The 25,885-nt window shown below is 38.6% G+C and overlaps 1 protein-coding gene across 1 annotated transcript in view; it reads left to right on the top strand.

The window, feature by feature from the left end:
• Window positions 1–10,376: 10,376 nt before the first annotated feature.
• RHEB (Ras homolog, mTORC1 binding) overlaps window positions 10,377–25,885 on the top strand; it is a 31,887-nt gene continuing 16,378 nt past the window's right edge. Inside the window, exons 1-2 of the mRNA XM_085316417.1 lie at window positions 10,377–10,473; window positions 19,040–19,111. Of these exons, the coding sequence (XP_085172543.1) occupies window positions 10,377–10,473; window positions 19,040–19,111 (169 nt within the window). The remainder of the gene's footprint in view (window positions 10,474–19,039; window positions 19,112–25,885) is intronic.

Genomic DNA, 25,885 nt, shown 5'->3' on the forward strand with positions numbered 1-25,885 from the left:
GCGGGCCCGGGGCTGCGGGCCGGGGCCGCCGCGCCGCTCCCGTGCCCTTAATAGGAAGTTTTACTTCTCCTCCTCCCGCCGCCCTCCGGTGCGGCTTTTCTCAGCACCTGCGTGAGAAGGCGGCGGCGCGCTCGTGGCACAGCGTGGGAAGCGCTTCCATGTATGTTCTACTTATTTATTTATTTTCTCGAGAGCTTCCTGTCTCGCTGAGAGGAGCGCGACCGCCAGCCTGCTGGCAGTCAGGGCATGCCCCTTCTGGCAGGCTCCTGCCAGTCCTCAGCGGTCCCCCTCGCCACGCTGCTGTGCCTAATGGAGGGATCGGTTACGCCAAGTCCTTTTAGAGCTGGTAATTGTGAGCCCTCGAAACAGATAATGGATGCAGTAGATATCTCGAGTACTCCAGTCCCGCTGGTTCAGAGAAGCTGTGCTACAACTCTCACTAACTCCCCCCAGATGCTTCTGTACGTAGTATCTAGAGCTTTCCTTGGAAATGTTAAGGGGAAACCAGCTTGACCTTTCTCCTTGTCGGTTGCTGGTTTCTGGCATCTTTCTCTAGAAAGATCCAGTTATATGGAGATGCTTCATGTCTGTATCGACAGTACAGTGAAGAAATAGCGCTGTAGAGCTTGTTGTGCTGATTAACGCTATGGYTCTGGGCTTGTGTAGAATCTGTGAGATACCCGTTCAGTGAGCATACGGCATAGGATCATGTTGTTCTTGCATGCTGGTGGAGGCCAATTCAGACTAACTGAAGTGGGAGAACTTCCTGGAACCGTCCAGTATACCAGTCTATTGTTGTTGACAGTTTTTGTATAACTGCCCACACCTGTGATTTTCTCTTCCTGCATTCATGATCTTGATGGCTTTGATGGAAAACAGTTTCAGATGTTTCAAAATTCAGGCTCTTGAAGCAGAGGTAGATAAACCTTAATACAACTGTCTTAATCAAACTTGAAAATGTAGATCAATACTGCAGGTAATGTATGGTTGGAAAAAAGTGTGTGGTTGAAAAAAGTAATGATACTATTGTACTGCTTTAGGAGGAGTTTCTACAGTAGAATAACAGCTGAATTAATGAACTGTCTTTGTATACACTCAGCAGAAAAAAACCCTGAGAATAAAGGTTTTTGTTTAAGATGAAGAAGTCTAAGTAAGTGGAGGTATTTCTTTGATGTTTTCAGTGACTTTGAGATGTGATGATGTAAAAAGATTGCCTAGTTTGCTGGTAGTATACTGGTCACTTTACATACTATATTTGATATCACTTATTGCAGTTTTATTGTTTAACTTGTGCTGAGTTTTCTGTTCCTTTTTTTTCTTTGAGCACTGATAAAATGAGTAATGGACCGAGTAAGTGGGAAGGAAAAATTAAAGTTGAGGTAGAGAACTGAGTGTAATTGGAGCTTTATCTTTCAAAAATGAAAGTCCAGATTTCATCTTTCAGAGATGAAAAAAAAACAGGGCTTCGGTCTTTCATCTATTGACAGTGCAAAGCAGCAGTCAAATAACTAGATGATACTAGGATAGATAATCAATGGAGAAAAAACAAGAACATAGTATGGTATTGCAAATGTTGTCAGTGGTGTGAGTTAAAATGCTTTGAGCAATAATACTTACACAAAAGAAAGCTTCTAGCAAGAGATGGGCAAGAAGTTATATAATGTCTTTTAAGACTTACTGCTGAACTTCCTCAACTAAAGCTTTCTCAGACTAGCATGGTATTAGGTTTGATGAGACAGGATCAGTTTTATTAGGATGATTACGAGTCATAGGTGACAAAACATTATCAAGGATAACGAAATAAAAATGAGTAAATGAGAGATTTTTTTCTGCTCTAATTCTGTGTTCTTAACTTGCTCATCTTGCATGTTAAAGTAATTCTTCTTAAATATAGGAGAAGTAAATTTATAATCAAATACATACATGAAAGTCCAAGCAATAAAAGCCGATTATTAGAATCCTAATTTTCATCTTGTAAAACTACTTGAAAACCAAGAAACTTAGACTGCAAGATTTAGGTTGGGTCCTGTGTTTATCATAGTATGCTTTTCAGGATCTAGGAAAATGGCTGCTTAATTGGGCTTTGAAGAAACTTAAGGTAAACCTTGCTTTATATGATGATGGGAAGTGTTATTTGAGACCTGGTTAAGAAAAGATCTAATCTCTTATGAGAAGCTCCTTGAGAAAACAAATTTTGGAGGAAAACGCAACTTTCGAATAGAGCTAATTTTCATTGAAGTGGGAAATAATTCTAAAAGCTGAAGGACTGTTGGAGGAAGTATTTTCTAAATTTCCTTTTATAGAGAGCTACATCCCCTCACCATTAACATTAGTCTTTTCCCTGAAGAAAGGGAAACTAACTCAGATAATCTGTAACATAAATGCAGTTGTATAGGTGCTTAGGTGACTCAATCAGTGAAACCTTGTGGTATGTGTGTAATATGCATACAGTGTGGTGCTATATTTATGTGTGATTAGACTAATCAGAAAGTGGAGACCTTTATTTCTCATGTTTCTTTCAGATGTATATGTTGTAATAACCAAGTTTTGATGACGTATTTTGATTGGTGACCTGCTCCTTATAGTTGATGATTCAACAACTTGGGGGAACTTTCAGGTCATGCACGTACATGATAGCAGACAGACATATTCTCTGCAGGGATTTGTGAAACTGAGCCCAAACCCTTTATTGACTTTGTTCAAAACTTCATTTGAACTTTATCCCAGTGCTGTCAGTTAGAATAGYGTTTGGGAGTGGTATCTGATAGAGTAATTTCATATCTGAAACTAGTACACATTACTCTGAGCCACTGATTGAAGAGATCACAGGGGAAACGCTATAAATTCCCACGCAGATGTACTGTCTGGGGGAAGGGAGGTGCAGACTCCCTTTGCGTTTGCCAGAAACTTGAGGGCTTGTTCTTGGTGGAGAAGGCCAGTTATGTGAGGATATAGAATACAGGTTGTGGCATGAAGAGAGACTAAAAATCATGTAGGAATGTCTCCTTTGTCTTTTGCTCAGGCTTAAATTGGTTTTAAAGGAAAGTTAGTTTCCAATATGTAGGTATGCTTGGGTCAGAAGTCTCTGGTAGTAGTAATCAGAAGGATTTCTCCCCAGAACCTGATAGTTTTGCAGTGAGAAGAACTTGACTTTGATGACTGTTGTTCATTAAGTGGCCAGAATGGACCAGTTATTTGCGATTTGACTCGGGGGGGGGGGGAAGAATCTGTCTTTTTCATGGTGAAGCAAAAGATTTCAAAATGTTACTGCCATCACTAAAAGGAATCTTCATACCTGTGCTTTGATTGTAATTTGTATTTCCCAAGTATAATTGGAAATAATGGATTTGTGTGAAAGTAATCTAAGCAGGACTAAGATTTTGGTGTCTGGATCAACTCTTCTGAATCTCTTCAGAATAACGGCCACTTTAAAAACCAGTGTATAGTTGTCTGAAATGTTTTATCTTCAGTTTGACTCATTCTTATTTATAGAAGAAATATGTAAATTCTGACTCTAAATGTCCATATCAAAGAGGAGGCTATTTAGATCATCATGTAAAGTAGGTTCCTGGGATTCTCTGTGTTATATTGAACTGACAGGTTTAAAATAGACAGTGAGGTGGTGTTTGGATCAAATTCTTCTACAGCAGGTTGCTGTCTCTGCCTGATACGTTTTTTGCTGTTCATAYGAGTTCTGCTGCTAGTATTTCAGACAAACTTAAAGAAATCAGAATTCTGTTTCTTAATTTACACCTTCAGACTGCTGATCTGAAAATGCTTTCTAGGTCAGTTTATAGCTCTGAGAGTCCAATTAAGTTTTTTGGTAACTTGCCTATTTTCCAGCTAAAGAGTGCCTAGTGACTTTCAGGTCTATATATCAACCTTTTTGTGCAGGTGGAAAGCAGTGTATACTGCAGTTTGCAGACAGAAGTTACCATTGTCTGTGGATCCAGCATACATATAGATAGCAAACAAGCTGCAGTTGAACAAAATTATATGTCATGTTACAAGTTTGAATTTATTTTGCTCAATGCAACCACCTGAAAGCCTTTCTAACAAACAGACTCTTTCTCTCCCTAACCCAAAGGCAAGCAAAGGCAGAAGAAGCAGCATTCAATACACAGTTGTGAGTAGTAACAATATTTAGGATGTTAGGATGGAAAGTAGTTACTGGTTTTGTAATTGTTTGAGTATTAGGAATTTGTGTTGTGACAAGGATTTGAGGTTTTTGCTTTTAACTTATTTGAAAGAAGTACATCTGTCAGTGCAGTAGTATACCACTCCGAGGAGGTATCCCTTTGATACTGGACAGAGGGAAGTGGTAACTTCAGTAGGCCAAAGTAACTGTTGAGAGGAGAATGAAGAAGTTACTGCTGTTATGTGATGTAAATTGATTTACGGAATTGGTCATATCTGTTAAGATATGCAGTCCTGAAATTTAGCAGCAGAATTGAGTAGTTCAGAATCCATCTGATACCTAAGGTTAAAATTTTGCTGAGTCTCAAACAGTGCCAAGGTTATTTTCTTAGTGCTTCCCTCAATAGGACTGTGTTCATTCTGCTGGGATGCAGCAGTGTTGCTAAATGAAATGGTTGCAACTACCAAGGGACTGAAATGAAACTCGAAATGGCAGTTTTAATTGCATTTCATTTTGACTGACTTTACTGTTAACAGTAAAAGTTGCTACAGTGCATTTGAAAGCAGTAGCTGGAAGCACTAGAGGCAGCATGTTCAGCTGTAATATCAAGCCACAGTAGGGTTATTTGAGGACACTGCTCTAGGATTAACTCTTAAATTGCCTACTCTCCATTCTTTTAATTGTAATGCTTGTAGTTTTTGCTTGTTTATTTGAGTCTTTTAGTCCATGATTACTCAACTTAGAGTTAACATTGAAGGAAGAAACCGAATTAACATATAGATCCTGTAATTTATAAGCTATATAAAGTTGAAGCTCTTCACTTAGGTATATTATACTGTCTTAAGCGTAGATTCTGGGTAAACTAACAATCTCTGTGGTACATACTGCTGTGGAAACTTAGTATAACCACACATCTGCAATTAAAGAGCATTAAAGCATGATAAACTAATGATTAGGATTAACTTGTAACTGTCCTGAAGGTGACATTCAAGGGCTGACGTTGAACACTACTTGACTTAATTGTGCATTCGATCTAAAATCTAAACAGCTTCTCTGAGGGACCTTCCTAATAAGCTTTGCAAATACTGTATGAGTCAAAATTAACCTGTCTAGGTATTAACCCGAACTATCCTATATCAGGAGTTGCACAAACGAGATGCAGTAATACACATCTTGCTACCCTTACTGACTGTAAAGCTATCTCCTGAAGCGTTTGAGAGGCTTTTTTGTGTTTTCAGAGGCCTAAATATGAAATGAACAGCTTATTTACTGTGAATTTGTTAGCATGAGAAACCAAAACGTTGTTCCTGAGTTCAGAAGTGATTGTTGCTTAAAATTGCCCTCCTTCATTCCTATTCAGGAAACTTGCTTTCACACGCTGTGCTTGCGTGCTGATCAGAGCAGTCCTGCAAATTGTGGGGTTACAGGGAAAGGGAAAAGAACATGGAGAAAACCCAAGTTATACATTGCCTAAGAGGGCCTCTTAATGAATTATGAGTATTAATTTCAGCAAAAACACATAGGAATGTGGGCCATTTAAGATTATAGTTGTTGTTTGAGAATTACACACTACAGTGTGGATACTTGCATTGAAGTTGTAGCAAGGACATAAACTGATGCATTTCTTCAGAATGCTGAAACTGAGATGTTTGAAATACAGCTTTTCTCAGGAGACATAACTGCCACTTTCTTTTTTAGTTGCCATATAATGAAGGCACAGGCAAGTGAACTGTGCAGGGTGGGGCTTCACTTGGCATAAGTCAAGCTAATCGTACACTGTCGCTGGAAGTTGCATGTTCCAGCCCCCACCCATGTGCTGGCAGTAGTATACTTGTGGCCCTCCTACCAGGTCAGGGAGTCGATTTTTTTGAAAATTAATGCAATGAGAAGGGAAAGGTTTTGTACAGCTCAGCTACTTCAACTGGTTGGCTGTGCAAATACCAGCACTGGCAGGAGGGAATGGGGTCAAGAACGTGTGCTGTTTAGAGGAGGGTGGAGCAGCCTCTTTGTGGCAGTGTAGACTTTGATTCAATCTGACCTATTATGAAACCACATCTGTAAGTATTTTCCTCTGCTACTCCAGATAAGCATGAACATTTTTTTGTCAACTTTCAACAGCAGGCCTTCTGGACTTATGTAGATCTGGTAGTCTTGTAAAGCTGGTGAAGTGTGCGTTAAAGAGCCATGAAGAAATCCAGTTTTTCTGGATTCTTGTTTTAATAACCTTCTCAATCAAATCTAATTCTTTCATGCAGAATCAAGGAAAGGTAATGTATTTGTCCTATGGTAAATCTAAACCTTGTTCTTAAGTTGTCAAATTCAGATGATTGTTCAAGTGATATGATTTGCTTGGAATTTTGTGGAAACAGCTATTTGATAGTAAAGATGGCACAGAAAATCAAAGCCAAAGGTCCAGACTGGCATGTGCAGGGCATTCAGAATCAGTGGTTGCCTCTTTACTTTGAAAAAGGGGTGGAAAGAAATCTAAAGGGCTCTGTGGCTTTTCAGAATTATCTTCGATGTTTGGTAAGTTATCCTACAAAATACCTGGTACGTGCAAATACCAGTTGACTCCTCTTTTATTTGTGAGTATTTATCAACACTCTTGCAGCATGGAATTCTGGTTCTTCCTTGGTTTACCATATACTTTTATCACTGTACCTGCAAATTTTAGGTGCTGTGGTATGAAGGATGCAGGCTGAGACAATGGTGAAAAATTCTGACTTATCTTGATTGGCAGATTTTGTATGATGAAGACAGAAMAAGCAACAAATACTGTGTTAGCCTTGGGAGCTCCAGCAGGAGGGAAGAGTATTTGGAATTTCTTATGTGACTTCCTAAACCAATTAGAGAACTTCTGACTAGAACATGAAGAAGAATTTATAGTTGTTTAATTTGGATGAAATCCTTAAGAGCTTGTGGTTAGTGACCAAAGATTAATCTTCTGAAGCAAAAGAGTGAGTGAATTATTTCTGATGGCCTTTTAAGGAATAGAAGACTCTTAATACGTGACACTTGGAAGACTTGTTAAGAGAAGTTGCACTGTGTATATATTGAATAGATTTGAACTGAAGAAATTATCACTATTCCCCGTTGTGGTTTAACTTACATTTGAAACAGTGAAGCTTTCTTTCAACTGTCTTTTTAATATAATGTTGAAGTTTTAGTCCATTGGAGGCTAATATTTCTGAAATGATTTTCCGTATTATAAGTATATTAAATTATGACAACCGGAACAACATACAAGCCAAACCTTCATTAGTTATTTGTATTTTGTAGAGTTCTGAGTTGAATGAATTTTCATTTGAAGAGAGAGGGAACACATAAGTGTCTTCAGTGTGTGAGGGGCGCACATTTGTATGTAACTGTAGTATGAAACCATGAGATGAAAAAGTGACTCTTGACAGCATTATCCCCTGAGTTAGTGGGACACATCTGTCTGACTTCAACAATTTGTCAGGTTGCACTGCCAGAACGTCATTCAGTGTGTAGGACCTCCTTCAAATGTACTCTTGCTATGTGCAAAAGAGTTAGGCTAGATAACATGTAGGAAAACTCCATTAAATCTTTACTGGCAAAATCAGGTGCCTGAGAACAACATGGTAAAGCATATTTTGCTTTGAGGTTTGGTCATCCATTCATATTTTTTTAGTGTTCTAAAATGTATTTCAAAATAACCATTTTGAATTAAAACTGGACGTTTCCGCTTTAAACTTGCGCATTAACAAGCATTGTGTTCCTTAGTTTCCTGCAGTACCTTTTGCATTGCTTTCTTTGAAATGCCCATTGTGTAAATGGAGATTGCAGCAGTGGCGTGTAAATTCTGAATAAAGGTGCTACTCATGCTGTTTCAATGTAATTTTAAAGAACGTTGTTCTGTATGTTTGGAGAAAAGAGTTGTCAAATTTTTTGGTAAGCCTTTTGTTGGTTTCTAAACTATAGTATACAAATTGTTTAAATATGAAACAAATCAAATTTTTCTGAGCAGTAAAGGTAGAGAGAATGAGAAATTGAGTATTTCAAATTCATGTTCTTTATACAGTGTGTATCAAAGATTCTTATGCCACCTAACTTTTTTTCTGCTTATTCTCCCTCAGCTGCAGAGTAAGATACCTTTTATCTCTAGGTGTGGTGGTAGGACAGAGGAAAATGTTAGAGACTGCTGGAACTGTTTCAGTGACTAGCTTGCTTAAATTTCTGCTTGGATGTTGTTCCTAAGCCTAGCATTGAGTGGTTGCTAGTAGTTGCTTTTGTCGTAACAAACTGCTTGAAACGAGTATGAGTTGATGATAATACAGAAAAATAAGATGATGCCTTGTCTCTTAGGGCTTCCAGGAAAAGAGATCTTAATCTTAAAAAGCCATTACCCCATATGTAATTTATAGATAATGTCAGAACTGTTGAATGTATGTTCTTTTTTTTTCTGAAGATAATCATAATATCCCATTACTTTGGCACTTATATGGGCATGGGCTGTATGCCCTGAAGGTTGAAGGGATTTAAAGGTGGAGGTTGATAGATAGACAAATGATAGTGTGAGAAGGAAGGTGCATGTACCCAGGTTTTAAAGGTAGCTCACTGTGGGGAGAATCCTCTCCAGAAATACAGAAACCAAGAATGAAGGTATGGCTTATTTCCCAAATAGCCAGGTTAATGAAGTATGCCACTTTTCAAAGGCTTTGCAGTACTTAGGGTAAATCTTGGCCCTTGACCTATTTGCCTTTAATTCATATTTTACCCATTCCTGTCAAATAGATGCTTTCAAGAATAGTCTTGAACATGAGCTTATCGTTTAACTGAACAATAGCTGAGTAATAATCACTGTTACTATCTGAGGGTTTAATTTGTATTGGTATGCAAGACTTGTACAGTAGACAAATACACTGAGCTGCTTTGTCTCTTGAGAAGGTCAGCTTGAAGTCAGGATGTCTAAAATTGTAGCCTGATACTCGGTTCCTTGTCCAAGTTGCATGGTTTTGCTGAGTACTGGGAACTGAAGAATCGAACTTCTTTTTACTAATATTGCCTTGTGTACTGGACCTGGACTCGCTGGAAGATATTTCACTTGTGAAAGATGATCTAAATGTAAAAAACAGCTTAATGTGGGGTTGCAAGTGTCATCTTCAGTTATTTCCTGGGCTTTTTCAAGTGTATGCCTGTGTGATATGGTGGGTTGTGTGTGGGGGGTGTTTTTTTATTTTGTGCATTGCAAAGATCAGAGTTCTGTATTGTGACCTTTTAGTATCAGAACTCAGAGTAGAAGAGTATGATTCGAGCCCTACAATTCATAATCTGAAATAGTTTATAATCCAGCAGATGGATGCACACTGATTTGGAAGGTAAAAAAGCCTGGTAGCTGATGTGACAAGCTAGGATTTTATAGCACTTGGTAGAAAACAAGCATTACCTATTACTACTATGTTATGTTGACCTTCTAGACAAGATTCTTTCTCAATTAAATTTGTAAGTTTTACAGTGGGGAGTATATTGTACAAATGTAAAGGAAAACCTAGAAAAAGTGTATGTGTGTAAGTGAAGGAGCCCTGCAGTAAGAGAGAGTGTGGGGCTCAGTGTTTATGACTAGCTTCAGCTGTATACAATGCAGTGCTGTGAAGGTGGCATTCAACCATTTGCAGCTTTCTTCAACACAGAAGGGGCAGTGAGGGGAGGAACTTAATGTAGAAGGATCATGCAAGATGCCCGTAGAGTTTAGAATATCTAGAATTGAATTCAAGGAGTGAAACTGGTAATTTGTCTAAAGCTGATGGGGAGAGACAGTATTTGTAGAGGAAAGTGCAGTTTGGGGCTTACTGTTTTTAATGTTGATACGGTTGTGAATGGGTTTACAGCAAAGGCTTATACATTATTACGTACAGAATTTTTGCCCTTATAGCATCCCTGGTGACATGCTTTTGCTGTGCCCAGCTGTTCCTTGTGCTAGTGCAGGAGAATTTAAGTGATTGAGACTCAACTGTATGATCTTTAATTAAGACAGTCTCACTGTCTACCTTTGTATCTGTTAATGGAGGTACAGTGGAATTCACCATGTCTTGTTCCGCTCGTGGGAGAGAAAGACAAGGCTAAATTTTTGTCACCGCCACCTCTCTTTTCCACTAAGAGATCTTAGGGTGTCAGGGTTGGCACCATACTTCTTGGTGCTTCATGTGGCTTTGGGAACGTAGGACAGAGCAGGGCTGGTACATAGTGCTCTACACCCATCCTGAGTGCTAGTGGCAGCATGGTTCCCATGAAAACTAGGTTTAAGCTGCCACGTGCAGTGCTTCATCAGACTTTGGACCATCAGCAAAGATGGAAAGTGTCTGTTGCGTTGAGAGGTAAGACTTCTGTTGCTAAGGTCTTCTAGTGGTTATTATGCAGAGTTTGTTTGTTTTTTAACATATTGTGAAAGTATACCATTTTGTTGGGACAAACTAGTGTTCTCTTCAGGTTTTGTTACAGGTTGAGCAAGAGCTCTGTGGAGCTTCCCTCCAAGTGAGCCTGAAATTCCTTAGCTGTAGTTGCTGGATTTGGCTGTGATGTGGCTCTCATACTCTCCACTTAGGTGATGTTACCAAGAGAGGGCATATTACTATTATTACCTTGTCAGGACTTTTGTCAAGTGCTTGCCTTCTGTGATCCTCCCAACAAGGGAAAAAGAAACACCTCTGTTAGTGAGGAACAGGCCCTCTTGACAGTATTAATAACGTGTATGATCAGCCACCTCAAGGGCCTTGTTGGTGTTACTAGAACAACACTATTTCAGCTGTATTCCCACAGCTTATCTGGTGTTATGATATGGTCAGGAACAAGCTCCTAGACAGGCTGGCCTTCACTTACTTTTTTAAAGTGATGCCAGGAAAGATTCTCTGACCTTTTCAGAGACGTAGCCCTCTGCTCGGGTGTCACTATAAGCAGCAATGAGATATAGCGGGCACAGCTTTGTGAGCAGTGAATGCTACCTTGCTGATACTATAACTCAAATCCTCAAATAATAAGAAGATAAAGTTCTTAGGTAGGACCTGCATTTCAGTGAAACAATACTGATCAGCGGAAGGATTGAGATCTTCCATCTTGTGAAGTGTTCTGTGCTATTAAGGCTTTCTCTGATGTAGATCAGGCAAGTGAGATGTGCAGCGAAAGAAAGAGGAGAGAAGGGTTTATCGTACTGTTGTTACTGAGTTTAAAATCGTATTTGTTTCTGTGTGTTCTAGCTTGTTCAGTAGCATGCTACTCTACCACGTGATCTGTAGCATGCAACTTAATGCAGCTGCTCTTTAGGCAGTTAAGTAGAAATGGAAAAATGAAAATAATGACTGCAAACCTGTAATAAATTTAAATGGTTGCTTTATCACGTGTGTTGTGTATAGAATGTAATTCATTACTGCATGATAGTTAGTGAATGTCTATACAGCTGACAAAGAGCTAGTGCTGGTAACTGCAATCTGAAAGATTTACTTCCTTAAAGAAGTGCTAAAACCAGTTAATCCTGATACATCATTTTCTATTTTAGAAAAAGGCAATTTAAGTTTTGCATCTGAGTGGTCTTTTGCTTCAAGAAAGAGCCAAATGGTAGTTGGGAGTTTCTGGGAAACTGAAAGCCTTAAGTTGTAAAAAGAGAATGCATGGAATGCATTGAATCAAGATACATGTGTGTTTTAATTTGTAATGACATAGAATTTTAAAGTTGAGTTAATGATGAAACAATAACTGTTACTAAAAGTATMTTTGAAAGACATTTAATGTGCATATCTGGTGGCCCAAGGTAAAGGTCAAGTTTATTCAGATACCTAATAGCTGCCTGGCATGTGTACAGTGAGAGATTACTTGGCTTCTACCCAGCAGGAAGAATTGAATTTTGCCTCTTGGAAATAAAAAATCAGTGTAAAGCTCAAAGTGTTGCCCTCATGAGAGTGTCAGAACTTAAATATTACAGTCTGATCTTCTAAGTTCAGTAAGTTTCCTTTGAAGGGGGTAGAGTGTATCAAGTTGTACTGTCCAACTTTTAGTTTGGGAATAGGTTTGTTTACTCCTAATTATGGTAGGAGGACATGCCTGCTAAGTTCATCTCAGTTTCTACTGCTAGCCTAATATTTTAACCAGGGTGCAGTGGAGGGAGGTGGAAAAGTGCTGCATTGCACCATTCCTTTCTGAAGAAGTCTGAATTCCTATAGAGGGGACTATTAATCTGGAAAAGTATTGGCTGACTGTTTTATATGTGAATGTCTGAATTTCCTTTGTAATTAGCAGAGTCCATGGTGCAGTTCACATGACCTACTTGAAGTGCCTTGGATGCAGCCACCTATACATACGGTATATGTATACGGTGGCTACATGAGATGAATGCTACACATGGTTTCTGGATTTGTTTTTGTTTTGTTTTTAAGCATTGGAACGACTTTTCTGTTTCTGACAACTGATAGCAAACACATGGAATTAAAATTGTTTGGTTCATTAAAAGAGAATACCAGTAAAACTGTGATACTCCGTATCTTTTTGCCAACAAAGGTAACAAGCAGAGATAACCAGAATCTAAAAAGACTAGAACATTTCTACTGCCCATTCTTTGCTGATGTTGCTGACTTAAAAAATGGAGACATAATAGACATCTTAAAGTGGTAACTAAGCTGCTCCATCAAAACAACAGAATTTTTCTCTCAAGACTTGCATTGACATCTAGTTTGTGGCAACCAAAATATAAGTGATCATTGAGGGAAGAACACTGCTGCTGGATAGAGCAAGCTTGCTGTTGTGAATCAGTTGGGGGGTAAAGTGCATGCTCTCTCCTTGCTCCCCTTAGAGAAAATCTGAGGTAGAGAGCATTGTTAAGACTACTCGGTTCACGTTTTGAGAGCTCATTCCTGTCAGCTTTGCAGGGGCCTGCAAATATGATTRGGAGCTTGACTGACTGCCTTGAAATCTGAAGAAAATAAAGGAAGCCATCTGACTTCCTTTCTAAATGACTGCCTCTCAGATTTCTTCTGGCTTACTGAGGAATACCTTTGACAAACCTCAAGAAGATCATACGGTGCAGCAGGAAGGGAAATAAAAATGTGTCCTTTTCTTCCCGGAGTTTGTATTCTTAATTATACACTGTCACGTGGACCTCTTGTTCTACAGTAGGAGTGTTTCTTGCAACAATGTCTTGCCTTAGATTGTCAAATATATTTCTTTATATCCTGATCTAGAAATAGATTAGAAGAAGGCAGGGAAGAGTTGCAGCAATGGGCTAGAGTGCCATAAAGTGCCTGAGACAGGGCTTTGTGTTCTCCTGAAATGCTGATCTACTGTTTGGTTGCCATGAAGGTTTTTTTTTATTCATGAGGTCCTTCACTACTTTACCAAAAGTTGTCTCCTAAGAGATCCTAAGATACTTGCTCTTATAGGATTACAAAGCCAGATTGCTTTATCTGTCTTCTGGAAAGCTCAGCTAGCACTTTGAGAGGACTACCACCGTCTTTAAGTGTTGAGAACTGAGTGTAAGTCTTATCCAGCACTGATTGAGTGCTGAGTCTGTATGTCGGTGAGATTTTTCTCTGTAAACATCAGAACCTCAATTTTATGCTGGTATCATAGTGTGACTGTCGCAAGAAAATCGCTACAAAGTAGAYGTGTGTGCTGTGCTTATGAGTGACTAATTTTTTATGTTTAAAGTAATAATAATATAATTAAGTTGTATTTGGGTAAAATGTAAAGTACTCTGAGTGTACCATTGTCTCCAGAAGTTAGAAACAGTCTTTTATTGACCATGGAATATCCTTTTTATAGTACTTAAAATGATTGACGGAACTGCATAGCAGTGATCAGCCAAATAGCAAATACATAGCCATAAATAGTACCTCTGTGTGTGTGTGGGGGGGGATCTTTGCTAACCATGGAAAGTTGCTAATAATGAAGACGTTTAATCCTGAGATCCTCTACCATCTTGTGGAAAGGTTTGCTCTAAGAGTAGTGCTGTAAGTTTCTCTGTTACGTAGTTAAACCTACATCTGTCCAAAGGAGTAATTCTGTCTCCTTCTGTACTCTGAGGACAAACTGATAATCTGCATCGTGGAAACATTGATGCATCTGTTTTGTAAATCTTTGTATTCTGAATTACAGAAGCTAAAGAACCCAATATTCAATTTAAAGAGTGTAGCTTTCAGTACAGAAACTTGACTRTTTATCAAAATTTCCAATAGCTTGCGCACATTATGCTCAGCTTATGTTTCACAGAGATCAAGTTTATCTAATTCTATGTTACTGTMAGCATTTTATGAAATTTCTTGAAGCTTTTTACAGTAAAACTTAAATGAGTTTGTTTCATAGCTAAAAACTGAGTAGACTGGCTTACAGCCTGTAACTCACATAAGAGATTAAGCTTGTGGTGTGAATGGGTTAGATGTTGCCAGCTGTTAAGTGTTTAATAATTAAGCAAAGTACACAATTAGTCTTTTCTATGGAAAAAAAAAGATTTGAGGAAACTGTGTGGATCTGAAGCTCTTAACAGATTAGAGAAGTGCAGCTCTCAGTAGTTAACTGTTCTTGACCCTATTAAATTGTTTGCTGACTGCTTGTGCAGACCCTTTCTTGCACTGAGAGCTTTTCCCTGTTCAGATGAACTATGCTGTCCTTCCAGCATCTGTATTGTGGAGATGCCAYGTTCCAGGGCAGCTGGAAAAAAATCAAGCTTTGCCTACGGAGCTGCTTGTTTGACTTGCTAGCTGGCCGATTTTGTCAGTTTTCTCCTTCTCAAATTGATTCGGGGCAGGTTGGCAGCAGATCCTAATTTCATCTGGGCTTCCCCTCGGCCGGCTGTACAGAGAATAAGGGCGTAGGGAGTGGGCAGCAGGCAGGTGGTGGTGCTGTACTGAAGAGAGCACGTTGGCTTGTGGGAGGGCAGCTCTCAATGGACCCGCAGTTGCACGTATTCCTYGGGAAGCTGTCCAGTGTTGTAAAGCTTGAGTGTATAAGGCTAGAACAAATACTACAGCTCTTGTCCCAAAACTAGAAAGATTATTAAAAACCTTAATTTGGCAAGTGTTTTGCTTTTATGAGTGCAGTGACACTTGAAACTTATGTGTTATGACTGCGTTAGTCAGAATGTTTATAGTCTGTTCTGCTCTATTTAGAAAGTAGTCTGTTGTATGAACAGGAATATGGTAACTTTATTTTTTTGAAAATGTCTGAAAATCGCTGCTTTCTTAATTTGACAGCAGGAAGCTCCTTTCTCTACTGCTGTAGCACCAGATGATAAGTAATGAATTATGTATGCAAATATCCTTCAGATACTTCCAGACAACATTAGTTGTGCTCCCAGTCATGTGGGACTTACACGCTTGATGCTTGTAAAATCCATTCTTCCAAACTTCTTTCCTCCTATTTCTGCCTGAAGAGTCAGTACATTTCCAAGATTTTGCTTATGACTCCTTAACTGTAGGGTATCTAGTGTTTTGAGTTAATATACCTAGTATAGTTTGAGGAGACATCCTGTTACTCTGTCCCAGCATTGCTCGCTCTTGACCCATTCATGATTTTTTCCTGGTCGTTCTAAGCAGAGAATCGAGAGGTTAAACCATTATCTCCTGCAGTAAGATTTCACAAGTGCTTTTTCACCATAAATTTGTAAGTCTGCATCAATTTAGTGAACTGATTTCAGCTGCCGTTTTACCTTGCTGCTGCTTATGCCGTTTTACCTTTTTGGTCTCAAAACGTTTGTTTTCCTAAAACTCAAGGACACTGGATGCACTGAAAATAGCAGTGTGGAGGGTAATRCAAGAGAAAGTTCAGCAAACTAAAAAGCATCCGGAATTTGTTCCAAATGAAGGTATATTAGAACTAGGCCTTTTTTGGGGTGTACACCCTTGAGTATTCAACCACTACTGGTGTAAGCAACCTGACTCCAGACTCTTCTCCGTCCTTTTGGACTGATATCTGCTAACAACCTGCCTTACAAGTAGATTGCAACGTCTCCCCTTACCCTCCCCGTGCACTGCACARGGATGCAGTTAGCCCATCCCTGGAACACAACTGCATATCATTTCTTAGCCCATGCCTCAAGAATGTTACATTGATGTTGTAATTTGCTCTGAAAATATTTCCCGATCTTTCTGAGGAAAGAGGAGATGGGAGTTAAACCTCAATTTTCCTCTCCGTGAGTATAGTTCAAAGGCCTGGACAAAAACTTGTGGGGCAGAGTTCAAGCCAAGCTCTTGTTTACACGTCCCTGGTGCTTCTTGGGCATGGGCTACACAGGGCAGCGGGGTGTTAATGATCTAGGTTTYGAATTTCTTGTGCCCCTTTGGAAGTCCTGGTTTAGTGAGATAGTGTTGCATGCACTTATCCCAAGGGAATATGTGGCTGAATCTAGGACTGTGAAGTGCTTCCCTATGGCACACCTAGAGAAAGTAGACATCCTCTTGGGATCAGCAGCACATCATCACCGGAAGACTTGTTGTAAAGCTTGCAGGGGTTTGGCAGAGTGTCGGAATGCTGCTTTTGCCTTTTTTCTCTTTCCTCCCTTTTCACGCTTGGGAGGAAAGCAGTAATTAACACAGCTGAATGTTAAATGCAGCATTTTCTGGCTCTGGCTTTATTTTCTTGTATTCAGTTTCCAAACTTAGTAAATACAGTGCAGTCAAGTCTTTTGGTCGGTTTACAATCTGTCTCAGTAGGGAGAGAGAAAGCAAAAATGTTCAGATGCRATCTACGTGATTGTTCTTCCAGATATTGGAAGATAAAACAGTCTAAAACAGGAATAATTAACTTTCTGGTTTAAAATGGTATTTAGGGTTTTTTTTGTTAGTTTTTGGTTTAAATTTGCCTGTATTTTCTTGACAAAGAACCAAAGCATGAACTTTGAATAACTTCTTCATAAGCTTATACACTAAAGAAGAAATAACTTGAAAGCTCTTTTAACTCCTGTCTGAAATATACAGTGTTCCAGAAAGTTCCTCATATGTATAGTCTCAGTTCTGGTACAGCTGTGCTTCTTCCTTTCTAAGATGACTTCAGATGAGCATGATTATTTTTTCTGTCTTTGATTGTGCTGCAGGCATTGCAACAGCAATGTTCTCTATAAACCAATCCAAGATACATAGGGTATCTTTAGTTTCACTGTTAGTTTTATTAGGAAATGACATCTATTAACTTCATTTGGAAAAGCAGCTTTAAAAGTTGTCTGCCGTTTTTTTTTTACATAGCTGTAGCTTGAGTACACTGGCATGGTCTGTAGGAAGCAGCAAAGGGATAAGCATTGCAGAGCTGCAGCAATGTAAATTAAGGCAAACGCACAGTTCAGGAAGGTTACAGCTATACATTAATTAGAATATTCTAAAATGATGATACTCCTGTAACATTTTCCTCCTTCCTCAGTTACGATTTCTTGCACAAGTAAATCCTGAAAGTATTGCAGTTAATACAGGAATTGACTTTACGTGTAAATATTAAACTGAGCTTCCCTTTACATCAGTTCTGTCCATGTACCTTACTTGTCTGGCTTGTAATTTTCAGAATACCTGTAACAAAATGACTTGCTAAGCATGCTGATAGCACTAAAATCAAATGTTGAGGGGTCAAGAGCATGAGGAAGCAAGAACAGAAAATAAAAAAGTTGGGAAACTTTCTTTTTCTTTGCCTCCTGGAGGAAGGCTTAGGAAAGCTCCCCCCCCCCCAATACAGCAAAGTATAAACATAGCATGGTCTAAGCACTGCAAGTGAACACTTTATCCAAAGCAATCAATACTTGAAAATACTTTTACTATAAACTAGTTCACCCAAAACATTGATTTATTTGTAATTTTACTGAAATACTTCCYGTGTGGGGGATGTTCTTGATGTAGACTTTAACTTGAGGTCATGTTTTGTTTGTAGTTCTTGCTGGTGAGAGAATAAAAGCATGAAAAGTATACTGATATCCAAAAGTAGCTAACACACTTGGCAATCTTTGTAAGATGATATTTGTCCACTAAACATAATGTAATAGGATCTAGTAGATTCCTGAGTGTAGGAGGTGAGCTGTAATGGGAATTGTGTTAAGACTTCAGTAATGCTTTGAAATGTCTTTATTTGCAGAGCTTTTAAAGGTGCTTTTTGTGGTCAGTGTATGCGGTTCATGTTTTACTATCTTGTAAAATACTTCACAACTAAATTTTTCCTTTTCATTCTGCTAGTAAGTACAAYATTTTGCATTAGTCTTTATTGGGGAGAGGCTAGGTGGGGTGATCAGATTAGGATAATTGAAGTTGGGAAGATTGAGTTGTCTGGATAAGTTGCACTTAAATTGCTTTAAAAAAAATCTGATGATGCCCCCTCTTCCTTTTTATACTGAAAATACAGCATCTGCTAGGCTGTTACAGTGTGACATGAAGAGGAATAGAGAATATATTTCTCTCAAGAATTTTGAGATCAGTTTTCTGTGAAGGGAAGGATACCTAATATCCCAGTCGAGCTAGTTGGTAAAAACTAACTAAATTTGATTCTTTACAGTTTCTAATTTTTCTTGCAATGATTGAAAATTATTCCTAGTTTTCCCTGCTTCTGGATGAAAAATGCTTCAAGTACAATCATTTGCCTTATGAAAATAAAATTAACCTTACGAGATTTGGATGGTGCTGCTTTTAGATTGGTTTTTAAACAGGAGGGTGAAGCCTGAGCTATGCTGTAGGACTTACGCTAAAACGAAAGCAGAACACATTCCGAACACATTCATTCTAGCTTTTGCACTATTTTCAGTTTATATTCAGATGATCCAATTGCCAGAAATAGGCACTTAATTAAAATGCAGGTCAGTTGTCTTGTACGGATAGTTTGAATGAACCATACAGAATTCATACTGACTTACAAAAGCATTAGTTTTTGTAAATGTAATGTGGTAACAGCCTGAAGACTTGTTTCGATACTAATTCTTTTTCCCTTGCTTTACAGGAAAATCTTCACTGACGATTCAGTTTGTGGAAGGACAGTTTGTTGATTCATATGATCCAACTATAGAAAACAGTAAGTAAATAACTGACAAGCTACTTTTCAAGTGACTTCTCTAAATGGCCCTAACTCTTATCAGAAGTCATTTTGACTATATATATGATATTTATGTGGGCATTTACATATTGATGCTAAAGCGCCTTAATTCAACTTAACAGTTAAAGTACTCTTAAACCAATGGTTATCACACTTACAACACTGCAGCTGGGAGATTGTTGTGTGCGTATTTTTCCAAACAATTAAACTATTTTTTTTTTTAACACAAAAGGAAAAAACAGACCAATCTGGCTAAAATGTATCTGCTTCTTGTGTTAAGATATGTATATTGTTGAACACCTGCTTCACCTAGGATCGTTCAGGGCAATTCAAATTAAGTATGTCATACCTCTGTGAAAATATGTTGCTGTATGGAAGTATTCTTAAAACTTCAGATTTCACATTTGATCAATATATCTAGATGAAAACCAAAGCAATTCCAGAAACAAATGACTACCTTAGAAAGTAGACAGATTATGGTCATGATAATGTGAACTGTCTTTAAATAGCTCATTTCCAGTTGCACGATAACAAGCCTTGTGCACAATCAACTTGCAGCAAATACTGGGTAACTCGCCTCTCAAGTGATTCTCCCCCACCCCTTAGCAGTTGTTTTAATATTAGTGTCTTTGTGAATAGCTAGCATAGTGGGTAAGTAAAGATATTAATACTAAAAATACTGTCAAGAGCAATGAGTCACTTGAGAGACAAGTTACCCAGTATTTGTTGCAGTCCTGCCACCTCACGATCTATCGGTGGCCATAAAGTGCTTGAGCAACTAGATGTTTTGCTGGGGTAACTGGCACAGTTTTAATCATCTGGCAAGCAAAACCTTGATTTCGTGATGGTAAACCTGGAGCTTGTATTTTAGTGACTTCTGAAATGCAGTGGTAGTACACATTTTTACAAATTTGGACTTGTGCAATAGGATATTGAACTTGTGTGTTTGTCTGGAAATCTGAATGAAGTATCAGGAGGAAAAGGTTACTTCGTATATATATCCTAATAATTAGAACTCAGTAGCTCTCAGGATATTTTACTCAGGTTTTACTCAGTTTTATTGTCTAAACTAGAATTTTAGTTACTACTTTTTGAATAAACTTTTAACTTTGCTACAGCAAACAGATGACTTGTTCTTTGACCCAAATGACCTGTTAATCCTTACATGGATGTCATTATTAAATACCACCATTAAACCCTGTTATTAAATTCCACAATCCATTATACTTTGTTATAATTAAGGTTTGACTTTGAATTAAAGCTACTAAAAACTACTGGGTATTAAGTTTTTGMATTTTAAATCTTAACATTGCTGGGTGGGTATTTTTCCACTGTTATGAAAATATGAAATGCTTAATTTTCTTTTAGTTTTATGGAGGTATGTGAAGTGAACTAGTATAAAGCTTGAGAGAAGGAGCGCAGTCTCTCTCTCCAAAATACTGTGTGAATATCTTGCTTTGACACCTTGGTACAAGGCTGACTTTTCTGATCCTTCACAGGTTCTTTTTGTTCACTGAAGCCTATTGTATGGTGTTCATAACTGAATTGGCCTATAGCTGTGTATATCTCTTTCTCTGGTAGCTTTTCTGAACAACTATATGAAAATATATTAACTTTAAACATCRCACAGATATCATCGCCTGGATTTGGTTAGAATCTCTGAGGCATCTACTATGCTTGATGATACACGTGTATATAAAGCATTCAGCTCTGGAGGAGTTCTGGGTTTATTTGATTCTTAAAATCTGTACTTGTTACCTGATTCAATTCTGAACATTAGGTATATCATGGCTTTAAATTTTTATCTAGAGGTGGATTGTCTTGAATAAGCTGTTCTTTCACTTGTGTTTTTTTTGTTTTTTTTTTTGTTTGTTTTTTGTTTTTGTTTAGGAAACAAACAGTATTATTCATTTGGCAAAAGTCTTGTGATCTGTGGCATTGCTGAGGGAATCTACTCTCTGAGAGGTAGAGAATTGGAAGGCATTTCTTGCATCAGAACTTGTTGCTGGGGAATAGGGGATGAAAATGGAAAAGATTTGCCCTGAGGTTCAAAACAGTGGGAAGTCTGTCTGTTCTCTAAACAGTAGAAGGCTTGATAGGGAGACTCTGTTAAAAATATTTCTATGAATAACARAGGAAATAACTTTCAGATTTGCCATTGAAGTATAAAACATATTGAAGTTTTTTTTTTTTAAAGAAGGGCATGTGAAACTTCAATTTTGATCAGATTAGTATAAAAACATTCTTTTGACTCATTTTTAATCTTTTTTAAATGCTTTTCCTAATTTGGTCAATCAAATTTTCTGACTCTTTCAGACGTGTGCTTCTGATTCAGTGCAGGGTCGTAAGATACTGGAAGTGTGTTATCAATTCTTATTTTCTGAGCTTGTATTTTTGAATCTGTAATTAGCAGCGCTAGTAAAAGGACTTGAGAGTTCCAGCTCCTGGGCTAGGAGTGGAGCTGGAAGATGTTGCATTTTTTCCAGTGTTTTTTAGCAGTCTACAAAATCTTCAGAACTTTCTCATTTAGTGGTAGTGTCTACTATAGTGCCACAAAACTTAAAATGGAAAAATAATAGCTAGGTAATTGTCTGTGTGTTGTCTGTTTTGTGCCTAAAAAATCGTTACTGATAATCAGTATCATCAGCRCTGTTAAAGTATTGTATGAGACTGTAGTATGGGACTATTAAACATTCACTAGCACCAAATGGTGCACCAGAGTTAATATTTTTATTGCTAGTAGCTTAATCTTTATAATTTATGTGTTTAAATGGTAAGACTGACACCAAACGTTGGAGTCTAAAGCTTTGTAGTTGAGCTCTTATTGGACAAAGRTGCACAGTGCACAAGCCTTCAGCTGTAAGAACATGGCATTCTAGTATTTTTACTTTCCAGTGTAAAAATCTTTACCATTCTTTGAGAATGGTACAGGGGAAGTAAGCTGCATCGGATTTAATTTCAGTGTTCATTATCAGCACTGCTTCACTATTGCATTTTCCTTTGACTGTATTATGTTAGATCTGGAAAAGTTAGTTTACCTAAGTTAAAGAGCATATTGAATTCAGCTGCTTTTAGCAAACCTGTGTATCAGAGTAACTTCTAGGATTTTGTGGCAGCAGTGGAGGTGAGAGTTGATTATGTAGCAAAACAAAATTTCTTAAAGCCCCAACAGGAGTAACACCACAGTGGGTAGCTATTCTTAAGGCAACCAGCTTGAAGAAACAGTAGAGTAATTCCTTATAAAAGTGTCGGAAGGAGAAGCAGAAMCGTGACAGAGTGGGAATCTGGATACTGAGCTGGACGGAGCTTTGAGGCTGATTTAGCTCAGACGTTCTTTTATTTTGCATTCTCATAAAGATTGAAAGGATTTAAAACTCTTAGATTTTATTGGAGTAAAAACTGGAATCTTAATTTGAAAAACAAAGCAGATAAATAGGTCGGAAAAGGAGTAGAAAATGAAGACATATATACAGCGCTCACTCTRCCCCCATCTTTGCAGGGTTGTCCTTATTTATCACTAATTTGGTGACTTTGTATTGCAGCAGACTTGATTTGATCCCCCTGGTCTCAAAAACGTTCTTGTTGCAGCTCCCCTGAGGCCTAGCCGGCTGCTTTTGCTCTTCAGAGCAGTCTGAGCGATTCCTAGCACTGTGCTCTGATTCCTTCCCAAGGGATGGAAATGAGGCTTCTGAGAAAACTTAAGCGTAGCTATATTGCGTTACACATCTCAAAGGTTTTAAAAGATGTCCTGACAGATCAGCAACAGGTATTGACTTTGGAATGAAGATGAGGTAGACTGTAATGGAGGGCTGCAGAAAGTAATAGCTAAGGAGCTCTTACAAGGTGGCTCTATTTAGCTATCAGTCATTAGCTCTGTGAGAATAATTTTACACCACTTTCATACCTTTACTCTGTAGTGCTAATGATCTCAAAGTCTGTATCTGTATGCTTGATGCTAGTTTCTTATCATAATAATTTGCTTACAGAGCAGCAATCATTTGAGTTGTGTATGAATAGTGATGCTCAACAGCTGATGAAGTTGCAGCATAAGTTACACTTCCACTGTCCTATCGGAGCTGCAGCACCATCCAGGGCTGCACTCTGCTTGTAATCATAGCAGCAGTTTCTCTGACTGCAAAGTGGCTTTAGTTTCTTTGTAGCTCTGCTGTTCACTGCTACCTCCTTAACTGCATGAATACATCTATTTGGTGCTGTGCTATTAAGKGCATCATCAAATTATTTGAGTTTCAGCAATGTGTCAACACTGTAAACAGTTGCRTTCATGTGCCTGAGAGTTAAAAAGCAGCAGTACAGGAGCAGAAAAAATAGGTGAGGGTGGGAACTGCAGCTTTTTTCCTGTAACTACACTTGAATCATCTGTTGCAATCTGTAGGCACAGATTCTGAGATGTGTTTCAGCAGAGCTAAAACAGGCTTTGCCCATACTTCGGCTGACAGGCAGAGTTTTGCAGATGGTCACACTATGACTGTGACTGCAGAGATGTTTCTGGCCTGCGGAAATCTGTGCTTGCCGTCCCAGGAAGAGCTGTAGTGTGCCACAGCTTTTTACTGATCCTATTATTACTGGCATTTCTCTTGCTGGTAGGCACAGTGGAGAACAACGTGTCCCAGACCGGTGGTTAACTGAACCGGAAGGGAAGACTTCCTCAGGGCCAAGGAGAGAAATGTGTGGATTGAGTAGTTGGTGTAAACTGATCAGTTTACTAATCGTGCTTAATATGGCTTCCCTGAGATTGATTTCTTAGCAAGCTTCAGCAAAGAAATGGGAATTATTAATTACGACTTCATCAGCACAGCTTTGTRTTCCAGAAGTAGGCTGTTCGTAGTGCTGGAAGCCTGCGCTGGCAGTTCCCCTTGCCCAGTAAGGTAACTCCTCGGCTGGTTTCCTTAGCCTGACTTTATCACAGTTTTGGGTTTTTTCTGTGATTTTTTTTTGGGGGGGGGGTGATGATGCCTTTTGCTTAGTCTATTCTAAGCTTCTAGAATGATCTGAAGAAGCTGCCACCTGTCTCTGTCCCTTTTTAAGTATTAGCTTCATAAACTTCTTGAAAGTACTTTCAGAGTGCTTTGATATGTTTGTGAAGTGTCAAGGGATGAGAAACTTAATACATGTGTTACTGTATTGTGTCTCTCCAGGTGAATATTTTTCTTCTTATTTGAAGCAGTGATTTTTGTATACAGCAACTCTATGTGTTAAGGTGTTCAAAGGARCTGTTGCTTCTGTTCCACCATAGTATTCGTGTTAGGCAGAAAGCTAACTGTGGTTTTGGACTCCTGCCTCATAACCCTGAAATTGCGTACAGTGATGACAGCAGTGTCCTGACTGTGACTTGATGGTGGCTTGTTCGCTCTGTTTGCGCATGAGCTATAGCTGACAAACCTCTTCGGGGATGGACAGGATATGGTAGGAATCCTCTTGTTGAGGCTTTGTTCAAATGACACTTACCAGGGATGTTATGGAAACTATATGTATGCTTTRGGCTGTGGTTTAGACAGTGCAGAGCTAAAACTAATGCGGAATATCTATTGAATGACCCCTTTCTAAAGAGGTAAGTTTTAAAAATCCCTTTGATTTCCTAGGCACATTGAAWATTGGATATTCCCCTTGCCCAATAAGGTAACTCCTCCGCTGGTTTCCTTAGCCTGACTTTGTCACGGTTTTGGGTTTTTATATTCCAGTGTGATTGGATATTCCAGTGTGAAGTCAGCCCACTTACTCAAGATATTGTTCACATTGTGAAGACTTGACAGGGCAACAAGCATTGCYGGGAGGGAGGAGGAGGGTTGGCCAGCTTCAATTTGTAGGAGACGCTGTTGGTGGGGGGGAAACACAACAGGAGCAAGCATGAGATAGAACAGTTGGACAGAGAGCATTCAACTTTACAGCTTCTGAGAAGCTGTTAGACAGTTTAGGATATGGTAAGTATGTCATTTTAGTGTTGGCTTTTTTCCCCGCTCATCAGTCTGCAGAAAGATGYGGTTTCTTGTGGCAGTTGGTACTTGGGAAAAGTGCTGCCGTAACCAGAGGATGACATAAACCTTATTCAGTACATCAGCAGTGTTCAGTAATCGTTTTGGCCTTAGTGTTGCACTCAGCTCAAACACAAAGCTTTGCGTCCGGGTTGGTGTGTTCCGGTTGGTTCACATAATGCTCTCTAGTACATTATACTTAAGACTTATGACATTGTTTGCTTTGGTAGCTGCATAATACAAACACTGAGYGAAGCTTCTCAGCTCACAGCAGGCATTGGCATTTCATAAAGCCTCGGATGAGAAGCAGCTCTCATCTCTTTTCGGAACTGAATGTACTTCCTGACTGAGGAATAAATGTGGTGAGCTTCTAGCTAAATTTTGATTATTTAGGTTTAGCATAATCAAAGTTAGGCTCTATGTGTCTTGCCCCAAAGATTTTTTTTTTTTTTTTTTTATCTAGATCATTTGCCTTACAATATTTCTATTTAGGCTATTGATCTTGCTGAACTACTTTGAAACTGGGGAAAATATCCTGTGCTCAGTTTAAAGTCAGCTTTGATGCTAATAGTGTTTAAATGTCTCAAGTTACCACAAAATATAGTTGCCCTGAAGTCTCTTTGAAATACATGTAAAAAGCTTTTGTCTTTTCCTTTAGAGTTATTTGAAATTAAAAACTGCTGCACGCAATGTGGGAATCTTCTGAAATTTGAAATTGCAATGTAAATTTCTTATTTCAGTATTTGCAATATGATAGTTGAAA

This window comes from Rhea americana, unplaced genomic scaffold, assembly GCF_003343005.1.
Source record: "Rhea americana isolate MKP2758 unplaced genomic scaffold, rheAme1 scaffold_47, whole genome shotgun sequence".
NCBI lineage: Eukaryota > Metazoa > Chordata > Aves > Rheiformes > Rheidae > Rhea > Rhea americana.